This window comes from Plasmodium falciparum (genome assembly GCF_000002765.6).
Source record: "Plasmodium falciparum 3D7 genome assembly, chromosome: 4".
Classification (NCBI taxonomy): Eukaryota; Apicomplexa; class Aconoidasida; order Haemosporida; family Plasmodiidae; genus Plasmodium; species Plasmodium falciparum.
In genome coordinates, this window is record NC_004318.2 from 1,080,001 (window position 1) to 1,093,032 (window position 13,032).

At 18.9% G+C, this 13,032-nt stretch overlaps 3 protein-coding genes across 3 annotated transcripts; 1 reads left to right on the forward strand and 2 right to left on the reverse strand.

The window, feature by feature from the left end:
- Positions 1-958: 958 nt before the first annotated feature.
- Positions 959-2,189, forward strand: PF3D7_0424000 (Plasmodium exported protein (PHISTc), unknown function; the record flags this gene model as incomplete). Its single annotated transcript, XM_024473423.1, has 2 exons — positions 959-1,042; positions 1,230-2,189. The coding sequence occupies 2 exons, from the start codon at positions 959-961 to the stop codon at positions 2,187-2,189; spliced, it is 1,044 nt and encodes a 347-aa protein (XP_024328944.1).
- Positions 2,190-2,362: 173 nt separating this feature from the next.
- Positions 2,363-4,150, reverse strand: PF3D7_0424100 (reticulocyte binding protein homologue 5; the record flags this gene model as incomplete). Its single annotated transcript, XM_001351508.1, has 2 exons — positions 2,363-3,879; positions 4,087-4,150. The coding sequence occupies 2 exons, from the start codon at positions 4,148-4,150 to the stop codon at positions 2,363-2,365; spliced, it is 1,581 nt and encodes a 526-aa protein (XP_001351544.1).
- A 1,828-nt stretch (positions 4,151-5,978) lies between these two features.
- Positions 5,979-11,277, reverse strand: PF3D7_0424200 (reticulocyte binding protein homologue 4; the record flags this gene model as incomplete). Its single annotated transcript, XM_002808625.1, has 2 exons — positions 5,979-11,074; positions 11,223-11,277. 2 exons carry the CDS (start codon positions 11,275-11,277, stop codon positions 5,979-5,981), a joined length of 5,151 nt encoding a protein of 1,716 aa, XP_002808671.1.
- Between the last annotated feature and the right edge of the window lie 1,755 nt (positions 11,278-13,032).

Here is a 13,032-nt window from a genome sequence, read left to right on the forward strand (position 1 = left end):
AATATCTCTTCTTCTTCTTTTTTTTTTTTTGTCATATGTAATATAAGTAGCTCTTATTATCCTAGGAAGGTTTCCTTACTTTTTAGATCAGCTTTTTATTAGATCATAATAAATGAATAATAGTATTCGGTTTTACTTATTATTATTCTTTATTATTTTTTATATTAGGTATATTTTAACGGTTGAGAAAAAAAATAATAATAAAACAACCATATTATATATATATATATATATTTTACTTAAGATATAATAAAAAAATAAAAGAAATATATAATTTTTATATAGGCGAATATAAGAATAATAGATATTATACTATAAAAAGGGGAAATATATATATATATATTTATATTTTTGATCATTTGTTTTTTAGTATATAATAATCTATCTAATTAATTTGTATTATATATATATATATATATATATATGTATATTTTGATAAATACAATATTATATTTGTTAATAAAGCAATATATTGTATTAACAATATTTAGAACACATCATATATATTATAGTAGTAATATATAATATAAATATTTTACAAATTAAAAGAAGGAACTATGGTGTTTTTATATTGTTGCAATATTTAATAATTAATTTTCTACATTTTTTGTAATAACAACCTTTGAATGTATATAATATATATATATATATATATGTTATTCCTGAGTTTGAAAGAATATATGTTATGTGTATAAATAATATTGATCATATTGATCATATTGATCATATTGATCATATTGATCATATTGATCATATTGATCATATTGATCATATTGATCATATCGAACATATCTTTTAATAATATATATATCTACATAGAAAGATATATATAAAGATATACATATATAATAGCTCCTATTTAGCAGTGTATAAAATATATTATTTATTTATTTATTTTTTTTTTTTATCTGTTTGATTAACCTTTTAAACTTATCATATTATTTTTTATTTAAAAAATATGTATAGTAATTGTTTGAGGCACCGCCCCCATTTATCTTTATGTGTTTTTCTGCTTGTCTGTATTTTTTACGTTTTTTTCAAGGTAAATTATAAATTTTAAAAAAGATAGAGAGAAAATTTGTTTGGGTGTGCAATAGACATATCAATGAAAATAATATGGGAACAAGAATAAAATATAAACATATAAATATAAATATAAATATATATATATATATATATATATATATGAATGTTTATATATATATTTTTTTTTTTTTTTTTTTTAGTAGCCTACCGCATACCATAAAAGTTCTAGTGGCTCATGTGTTAATAGTTTGTGGTCCAGAAATTTGTCAGAACCCAACAATTCTAGAAACAGCAATTTATATAATAATAAATTAAAATCCAATCCATATGATTCAAAATTTAGAAACGATATATACACATCCAGAGGGTCTCATAATACTAAGGAATCCAAAGAGAAAAGCAGTTTAAGAGACGGGGTGTCAAGAAATAATGCTAGCGATGTTTCAAGAAACCATTTGAGAGAACCTTTATATAAACGATTTGAAAAAAGAAACAATGATCCAGAAGAACAAAATAAGTTGGAAGAAGAAAGGAAAAAGGGGGAGGAAGAACAAAATAAGTTGGAAGAAGAAAGAAAAAAAAGGGAGGAAGAAAAATCAAATGACACATTTTTATCCAATAATGATACTAATTCAAATGGAAGTACCAATATAGATTCTTCCGAATTATTAGAAAATGATATAGATGAATATAGCGATTCAAATGATATATCTATCCTTGAAGATTTTAATAATGATATAAATGAAGCGTTGAATCTTTTATCGGATGATGAAATTGATGATATGATTAATAACTTAAATGATATTGCTTCATTTGAAGAGATGCACAATATATGGAATGAATTATGTAAGAGTGAAAAGTATAAATTTTTATATCTTATATATGATTTAAGAAAATTATATGAAGAATTAATAGATGATATTGATGATATTGAAGAAGAGGAAGAAGAATTGTGGGAAACGTGCGTTTTTGGTGTTGGTAAGATACAAGTACGAGCATCCGGAACTTATAATGATTTATTTAATAATTTATTAAGTGATGAATATGTTTCAAAAAAAGAATTTATTGATTTTATAAAAGAATGTAGAAATAGATTATCACTTATAAGAAGTCAATTAAAAGATAAATGTGAAAAAAAAATTATTGATGCTTTGTCTAATTAGAGTATATGATATATATATATATATAAAAAAAAAAAAATAAAAAATAAAATAAATAAAAAATAAAAAAAATAAAAAATAAAAAATAAAATATATATATATATATATATATATATATATATATATATATATATATTTTTTTTTATATATTCATATACATACCATGTTTTGTCATTTCATTGTGTAAGTGGTTTATTTTTTTTATATGTTTGAAAATATTCCATTTTAATTGGGACATCATTGAACTTCATTTGTAGTACATAAATTAAATGATGAAATATATTATTTAAATGTTTTTCTTTTGAATAGAATGTATTATATAACATTTGTCTTAAATGATCACTAGTAATAAATAAAGAATATTCATTTGACATGTCTAAAATTCTTTTTAATAATTCATCTTTTTGAAATGTTCTCCATATATTTAATTTAATTTTGTCTTGAATTATTTTAGTTTTATCGTTTATTATTTTTGTATGATATTCAATTCTGTTAAAAATATGTTTCATTTCTTTATGTATAAATTTTATTGTATCAATATATATATAGGAACCCATTTTTTTATTTAAATTGGTTAATAATAATTCACTTTGTTGTAAAATATTTGTCATATCTGATAGGTCTTTATTTAAGTTTTTTGATTTAACAGATAATATTAATTTATGAATATATTCATCATAATGATATCTTATTCCGTTTGTATTACAGAAATTATTATTGTAACATGAAAGTTGTTCAAAAAGGTTTGTACCATAATTTTTCATATCCATACATATTTTATTAAAATCATTCTCATGGTTTTTTATACATTTAATTAATTTTTTTTTTTTTGTATTATATTCATCCATCATCTTTTTAAACGTTCTATTCATAAGATCATTTTTTTTTTTATTTGAAGGAGTATGATTACTATCTGTATCTTGTATACTATCTTCTACCTCTTCGGTTTCATCATCTGTCTCTTCAGATTTATCATCGATTTCTTCAGATATATCATATCTATAGGAATCATCATTCTTATTATTTATATCATAAGGATGCTCTAATTTTTTTATAGTTGCAATTAAATCATTCTTTATATCATTACATTTACTTTTCACTTTGTCATATGTTTCATTTATTTTCTTAATAAAAGCATCTACAGCTATACACTTTCCATATGTAGAGGACTTATGATATATAGAATTATAAGATAAATGTTTATAATAATCTAAAAAAGTATAATGAGGTATTATAACAAAATCCAAATGTCCTTCTTTTTCTTGTAAAATATCAATAGAATTTGCAATGTTATAATTTGATAACTCTTTAAAATGATATTGTAAAAAATTAACATTTTTATAATCCACATTTTTATAGTCTTCATTATTTTTCACATCATTTTTTTCATTTAATAACATGCCATCATTTATTTGATTAAATACAGAATATTTTTTTATAAAAGAATTATGAGAAGGAATAAACAAATATTTTAAACCATCATTTACATTTGTATTCAAATATGATTTTATATATGTTGAATGATCTTTAGCATTATTTGTTTTTATATTCTCTTTATCATTATCAATTTCTTTTTTTATATCCTTTCCATTTTTTATATCATCTTTTTCTTCTTCAGTGCTCTTTATTGGTAGTAACGTCAGATTATTTTCTTGATTCTTCGTTTTTTTTATTGCATTTTCAAAACTTAATCCTGTACATATAGTAAATTCAAAATTAAAATGTTATATATAAATATAAATATATATATAAGTATTTATTTATGTATCTACATATATATATGATGACACAATTATCATTGTGATAGAGTCATATGACCTCGTAAATATGTTTATATAGCACGTTTAATATATATATATATATATATATATATTTTTTTTTTTTTTTTTTTTTTCTTTACTATTTAATATAAACAGATGAATATATATAATGGTCAAAATTAATTTTTTTTTTATTCTTATCATTCTATTATGTGACTCAATTCTTCATGGGTGTATAATTTATTGAACGTACACATATATATATGTATATATTTATTTATTTATTTATTTATTTTTTTTTTTGGAACATTTAATTTTTACATAACCGCCTTTTATAAATTAATGGAGAAATCTTATGAATTTATTTTAAATCATATTTTTTAATAATATAAATTTGAAAAAAAAAAAAAAAAAAAAATTACATATATATAAATATATTTATTTATTTATTCATTTATGTAGAACAATCCTACATTTACCATTGTTTAATTGGTGTAAAAACTTATTTTATATATAAAAAATAAAATAATAAAAATTATATAAACTTAGATAAATTTTTTTTTTTTTTTATAAATATTTTATCGTGATTATATTTTTTTTTTCTTATATAAAAATGAAGTTTATATGGGTACCTAATTTTTTTTTTTTTTTTTTTTTTTCTTAAATTTAGTACCATTATTTTTTTTTTTACACCGTAATATGCATGTGTGTATATATTTTTGAAAAGCTTAAAATCTTTTAATATCATTTTTTTTTTTATATACAATTAATTTGATAATTACATTTCAAAATTAATTTATATATAATATATATATATATATATATATATATTTTAATATATAATTTTTTTTTTTTGTTGGTATATTTTTTCTTCAAAAAATAAAGAAAAAATTCAAATATTTTGTAAATAAGGCCATTTAATTATTCTGTTTTTTTTTTTTTTTTTTTTTAGTATAATAATCATTCTAAATATAAATTATTACATATATATATATTATTATTATTATATATGTTATTATTTTTTTTTATGAAGTAACCAAGGGTTGACATGAATATATTATTAAAATAAAGTGAATAATTGAATGAATATTTTTTCTTACCTTAATATTTTGTAGTGCTCTTTGTATAACAATATATATATATATATATATATATATATATATATAATGTAGAGGAAAACTATAATCTTGTGAACAAAATATAGAGCAAAATGTACCTATTTTTTTTTTTTTATCAAAGTAATAATCTTATTATATAAAAAAAAAAAAATAAAAAGTAAAAAAAAAAAAAGTAAAAAATAAAAAGTAAAAAATAAAAAATAAAAAGTAAAAAGTACCTTTTCGTCTCTTAAAATAATGTATATATTTATTTTATTTGGGGATAATTTAAAAAAGGAACACTTCAAAAAAAGTATAATAATTGATTAAATAGACATATTCAAATTATTAAGATACTATTTTAAACGAAATAATTCACCTTTAGTTTAATTATCCTTTTAATAAAAATTGTATTATTTGTTTTAACATATACATATATATATATATATATGTTTTTTTTTATATATGTAACAAATTTATAAAATTCTGACTTGTACATGTGAAAAATAATTAGCTAGCCAAAAAAAATAAAAATTATATACATATTATATGCCTTCAAAACGAAAAAATAATTTTCTTTATACGTTTTCATATTTGAAGTTTTTTTTTTTTTTTAATAATTTTAAATTTAAATAAATATATTAATATATTTACTGTTCCATAATTTTTATTTTGATGTTGTTATTACAAAAAGGAGTGTTATAATAAGAATAGATATGGAAAGAATGATAGTATAATTATAAAAGAAAGCACATACACACACAAAAAAAAAAAAGAAAAAATAATTAATAAGATAAAATAAAAAAAGGAAAAGGAACAAAACAATAATATCATATATAATATCATCCAAATGGATAAAAATAAAAAAAAAAATATTTATTTTTTGTTTATTTTTGAACAACACAATGTAACTCTCCAATGTTTATATAAATTAATCATATGTCATTAAAATCTTCATTTTCATTTTCAACTTCATTTTCATTTTCATCTTCATCTTCAACTTCATCTTCAACTTCATCTTCAACTTCATCAAAATAGACAGGTAGATATTCTTCTTTTTCTTCTGAATGTGCATTATCTGCTTCACTAAATTCCTTTTGAAAAATATTAAAAATATGATGTGGTTCATTAGAGTTTTTTATAAAAAAGAATGCAGTACTTGAACATAAAAGTAAGACAGCTGTAATTCCTCCAGCATAAAAAATTCTATAATATGCGTTATCTTTCCCTGAAGATTTTCCTTGATTATATTTATGTTCATTTTGTTTATCATGGTTATTGTTGTATCTACTATTACTATTATTATTTGTATGCAAATTATTTTTTTGTTGTGATGATGTGTTATATCTATTATTTCGATCCATATTCGAATCATCTATGGTACGTTGTGATGTATTAATTGTTTTATGTTGTAGTGATATTTTTTCATCATTTTTTTGTTGATAATTATTTGGATGTTCATAATTTATATTATTTTCATTTGTATGTTCATTATATATATTCTTTTCATTTGCATGTTCATTATTTATATTCTTTTCATTTGTATGTTCATTATTTATATTATTTTCATTTGTATGTTCATTATTTATATTATTTTCATTTGTATGAATATTATTATTTCTGGAAGTTCCCCTTTTACCTTTTTCTTGATCATCATTTTTTAAGACATTTGTCTTGTCTCCTATGGTGGTATTTATCATGTCATTTGTCTCACTATTTTTCCTTTTATTAGTTATGCCATATCCCATTTCATTTTCCTCCTCATTCATATTGTAACTTCTTGTAGCATTTTTTGTTTGTTCATTTCTATGAAGAATTGTATTAAGTTGCTGTTGAGTTATAGGCAATTTCATTTTATGTAAATGTATGTGGCTAGGTTGTATTAACTTGTTTATCATAATTTGTGTTTCTTCCTTGAAGTGTTGTATTTTTTTGTTGAATTCTTGAATTTTTAGTTTTTCATTTTGCATATTCTTTACTATAGATATGGTTTGATGAGATTCATAAAAATATTTGAAATGATTAATATTTTGTTTTATATGATTCAATTGCGTTTCTGTTGTATTTAATTGTTGTTGTATATTTTTGAATTGTTGATAAATATCTTTGATATTATTTTTGTTATAATTTATTATATCATATGAATTGATTATCTCTGTAATTTTTTTTTGTACATTATATCGTTTGCTATTAATATCATTATTAATGTTTTGAAATTTCATAAATATATTAAAAAAACTATTTTGTGCTTGAGAATAATTTAATATTTGTTGACTGTAATTAATATTATGTGTGAATACATCACTGACATTTTTTATTTGTTTAATTTTGTTTTGAAGTTCGTTATAAATACGATTTTGTTCTTGTAATGTATTGTTATCGTTTATGACAATATGTGTAATATCTTTTAGATTATTATTAATTTTATGGTTCATTTTGATAATTAAATCTTTATATTGATTTTCGAAAGTGGTTATATTTTCTTGAAGTATATGAAATATTTGTAAGAAATATTTAATTTGTTCTTTTATTAGTTGTATATTACTTGTGTCTAAATTTTTATATGATTCTGTGTGTTCATTTTGTTTTATAATATTTTCTATATCGGATAGGATTTGTTGATTTTTGTGTTTTCCATATTTAGTATCTTGAAAAATAGATAGCATATGATTATTTATTGAATGTACAAAACTAAGGGAGTGGTTATTATAATTTTGGGATATATTTTTAAAGAGTTGATCATAAATATTATATAATTCGTCTACATCCTTTTTGATTTGTATGCATTCGTATAATTTATTATTTTTATATATTTCATTTTCTTTGATATCATTATATACATCATTATGGTCATCATTATGATCATCATGATTATTATTATAATTTTTTTCGTTAATATAAAATTGTAATGAATCCTTTGATTTTGTATATAAATTATTAATAACATGTTCATTTAATTTATCATATATTTGTTTCATATAAATATTTAGTTCGCTTACACTTTTTTGTTTTATATGTTCTGGTAATAAATTAGTTGGGATAGCTTTTATTTGATTAATATATTCTTGTGTTGAATTTGTTAAGTTATTAATTTTAAGTTTTAAGCTTTCAATGGATTTATTATTATTATATGTTTGTTTGATGCAAATAATTAATATATTTAAGATATTTATTTTGTAATAAATGCTTGTAATATTTTTAATAATTTCTTCTATGTTATGTAAATCATTTTGATATATGGTTTCAATATCATATATTTTTCTGATAACATTTTTATCATTAATTTCTTGAGTTAATATTTTTAATTCTTCTAATGTGTGTATTTTATCATAAATATGGATGGAATTGCTTTTAAGAGTATTATAATTGTTTAGTTCGTTTTGTAAATTTCTTATTATACTTTTGATATTATTTATGTTGATTTGTATATTATCTTTTAGGTTGTTTATATTTTCTTTTGTTCTAGTAAATTGTGCATTATCCCAAAGGTGAGTATAATCGAACAAGATGTGATTATAATCACCGGTTTGATTATTACCATTAATAATAATAATATTATTATTATTATTATTAGCATCATTATTTTGGACTATATATTTTATGTCCCTATCTTGAAGATTTGCCTTTTTTATTTCTTCATATTTCCCTTTCAACCTATTTTCCATTTGTCGTAACCCAATTTTTTCATCATTCATTTGGTTTATATTTTTTGTTAAGTCGTCATATTTTTGATTTATTTGATCAAATATTTTTTTAATATTTATTTTTAACCGATTTGTAGTTTGTTGTATATTTTGCATAATTTTCTGTTCGATGTTTTCCAGATTTGTTTTGATTTCTTGATATAGTGTATAAATAGTATGTTCTGATATATTTTGTATAGGTTTACATTCTTGTATATAATTTATGAGTATTTGTTTAATATGTTCTATATTATTTGTTGTATACATTTTGGTTTGTATTTGTTGTGTGATAGGTATTAATTCATCAATATATTTTTTGATATCTGCATTGTATAAAAATTGTGCTAGTGTATTTTTTTCTTGTGTGTTGTTTTTATATTGTTGTTGTAATATTTGTTGAATAGTTTTGTGTGTAAAATTTAGGTATGTATGTTTGTTTGTAATATAATGTTCTTTTTCTTTTAATTCTAAAATTTGCTTAAATAAATTAATTTTTGTTTGTGTTTCTTTTATTCTATCCTTTAATTCATTTTTATATATTTGTATATATTCTTGTTCATTTTTTGGGATATATAATTGAGGGAGTACCTTTTTTATTTCTTTTTCATTTTGATTAATCTTTATTTTTATTTGTTGTATATCGTTATAATACATATTAAAAGTATTAATTTTTGTATCGATTTGTTTTGTTTGTATTTCTTTAATATCCTTTAGAAGTTGTAACAATTCTTGAATGGTTGTGGTATTTAATTTTGTTTCTTGTTTATTTTTATGATTTTGTATGATTTCGTTTAATTTGTTTAAGAATTTTTGTTTTAATATGATATATATATTATCGTATATATTATTCATTTCTTTGATTTTATCATCTATATTTTTTTTAAATGTTTCGTTTTGCATGAATTTATTTAGGAATTCATTTTTGTTGATGTGTTTATTTATATTTCTTAAATATTCGACTTCTAATGCTTTAGGTTTAATGGATAAACATATATCATCGGTATATTTTTTTATATTTGTACATTGTAACATTAAATCTGATGATTTATTTTTATCGAATGAGATAATCATTAGGTTATTAATTTTATGTTGTAGTTGGTTTATAAGATCTTCAATGTTATGAGAATAATTATTTATTTTATGTTTATATATAGAGTCGTATAATGATTTATTTAATGTCTGTAGATATTTGAATGTAGTATAATATTTTATGATATATTCATATTCTTTAGCAGCATTAACAGCATTATTTGAATTAATAAAATGTATATATTTATTTTGATTTAATTTAAAGTTTTCTTGAATTTTATTTACAATATGTTTGTTAATAAAATAAATATATTCAATATAGATTAATTGTTTTCTTGAAACAAGAAGTGTTATAAAATGAGATCTTAAATCAGGATCTGCATTAAGAATATTATATTCTATAAAATTATCATCATTATTAATACCATTATGATTATAGTTTTTGATAATTCGTTCTTGTGGTAGATTATATTTGTTTTCGTATATGTTTGTATTAGTTGTTATTATTTCATCTATATAATTATTGATAATTGTTTTATATTTTGAACATGTTAAATGACAATCGGAATTATTAATATATTCATTTACTTTTTTCTCTATATCTTCTATATGAGGTTTGATATTATGTTCAAACTTGTTTGTGTACTTTTCTAGTTTTTCATTTTCCGAATCGATCATTTTACTTTTTTCTTGATTTTCTTGATTATAATTTTGTTGACTAATTTTTTTGTTATTCCATAAAAGTAATATTTGTTCTTTTGTAGTTTCTAACATTTTAAATATAATTTTGGAAGATATTAGATTGTTTAGAAGTGTTTGTATGGAATGACAAGTTTCATTTATATCTTTATTTAAATTTTTGTCATAATAACTTCGAAATGGTGAATTCGGAGGTACAAAAGATACTGTTATATTTAAGGATTGTAGATATATATATTTAAATTGTAAGTACATAATACGATTCGATTCCGTATATTTTTTCACATAATTTTCTATTTCATCCATTAATATGTTTGATGAATTAATTTGAACAAATGAGTTTAATATTATGTCTGTTTTAAGCTTTTGGCCATTTTGTATATTCTTATATATATCTTGATTCTTATTATAAGATAACTTTAAAAGAGAGTAATCATAATTATTGATTAAATTATCATTTTTTCTTTTTTTCTCATCTTTATCCTTAATATTCAGATCATAATTATTGTTCGTATGGTGTGTTTTATTTATATCATGTTGATTCTGTGAGTTCTTAGAATCTGCTTCTGGATCGTTTTTTTTTTCTTTTGAGGGAATTGCGTCATTTCCTTGGTACATATCTATATATAAGTGTATGAAGGATATATGTAAAAATAAATAAATAAATAAATATATATATATATATATATATTACATATTATACATGTTTATATTATATGTGTGTCGTTTTACTTATGATCATATATGTTATATATATTTTTTTTTTACCCAAGAGAAAAAATAAAAAATAAAAAAAAGTTATCCACAATATATTCTTATTCATGTTTATTTTAAATGGGTGTACTCATTCCTTATGGAAGAAAAAAAAATAAACAGAGGAAAAAGAAAAAAAGAAAAAAAAAAAAAAGAAAAAAATAAAAAAAAGAAAAAGAAAAAAATCAATAAAGAGAAAAATATAAACCTTATATTATTATTATTATTTATTTTGTTTTTTCAAATGTTTGTTCTTAACAAAAATTCGATTTTTATATAACCAGATCTTTTATAAGTTGAATGGTTATATATATATATATATATATATATATATATATATATATTTATTTATTTATGATGATTTTTTTAGAACTCTACATAATAATCAAACATAACAAAGAAAAAAAATAAATATATACATATATACCTACATATTTATATGTGTAAATATATCCATATTGTATATATTTTTATTTTTTTTAAAAATGACCTAAAATCTATAATTTATCATGTGGTAAGATTTGGTTTTGACTGTACGCCAAATGATGGCAACCCAAAGGAAAGAAAAAAAAAAAAAAAAAAATATAATATGTATATGTATATATATATATATATATATATGTATCTATATTAAAGGTTCTTTATATATAATAACTTTGTAATTCCATAAAGATGAGGTTGTAATAACATAGTGTGGTTGTAGATTATATTATTAAACATATTTCTTCCTTCTTTTATTATATAAATGTATTGCTTGTTAGTTTTTTTTTTGTTTTTTTTTTTGTTTTTTTTTTTTGTTTTATTTTTATTGATTCTATAAGTAATAAATTTTTATATAATATATAAAAATCATTTTTTTTTTTTTTTTTTTTTTTTTTTTTTTTTTTTATAAAAATAATATGTTCATTTTGTGAATATTATATATAATTATATGTATGAACAAGTACATGCTATAATTATAAAAAAAAAAAAAAAAAAATTTTTTTTTGTTCTCTTATATTTGTTCTTGTTTTTTCGTGCCTTTTTTTTTTTTTTTTCTTTTCTTTTCTTTTATTTCTCTATGATTCTTAATATAGATGTGTATTATTAAAAAAAAAAAAAAAAATTAAGAACTTACCTTAATAATATTTTTAATATAAATAATTTTATTCTTTTTTTTATTTTTAAAAATAATATTTTATATTTATTTGTTTTATTTTTTTTAATATAAAAGGAAAGGAGGATCTTAGAATTCCCTTCATATATATATATATAATATATATATATTAAAAAAAGAAAAAAATAATTAATAAATAAAATATTAACATATATATGTATATATATATATATATATATATATATATATAGATTATTTATCGAAATAATATTGCACCCCTTGTGTAAGGTTTATATTTTAAATATAAATATTAATATTATCAGGTTTCTACATGTAAAATAAATACATATTATGTATTAAACATATATATATATATATATATATACATATATTTATGTGTGTGTATATTTTTGAAAATATTATTTTCATTGCTTAATCATAATAATGATATTCCATTATGAACTTGTGAATTTTTATAGGAAGAAACAAAAAGGGCTAATATTGTAAAGAACAAATGTTATAAATATTAAACAGGTTGTTATTTATTTATAGATGTGGTTTATGTACATACTATAAAAAATCAAAAAAATTATAATATATTTTTTTTTTTTTTAACCCTGATTTTGATGCTATAACATAAGAACTATAAAAAAAAAAAAAAAAAAAAAAGAAAGAAAGAAAGAAAGAAAAACAAGCAAATTATAAAATATTTAAAATATATATAATATT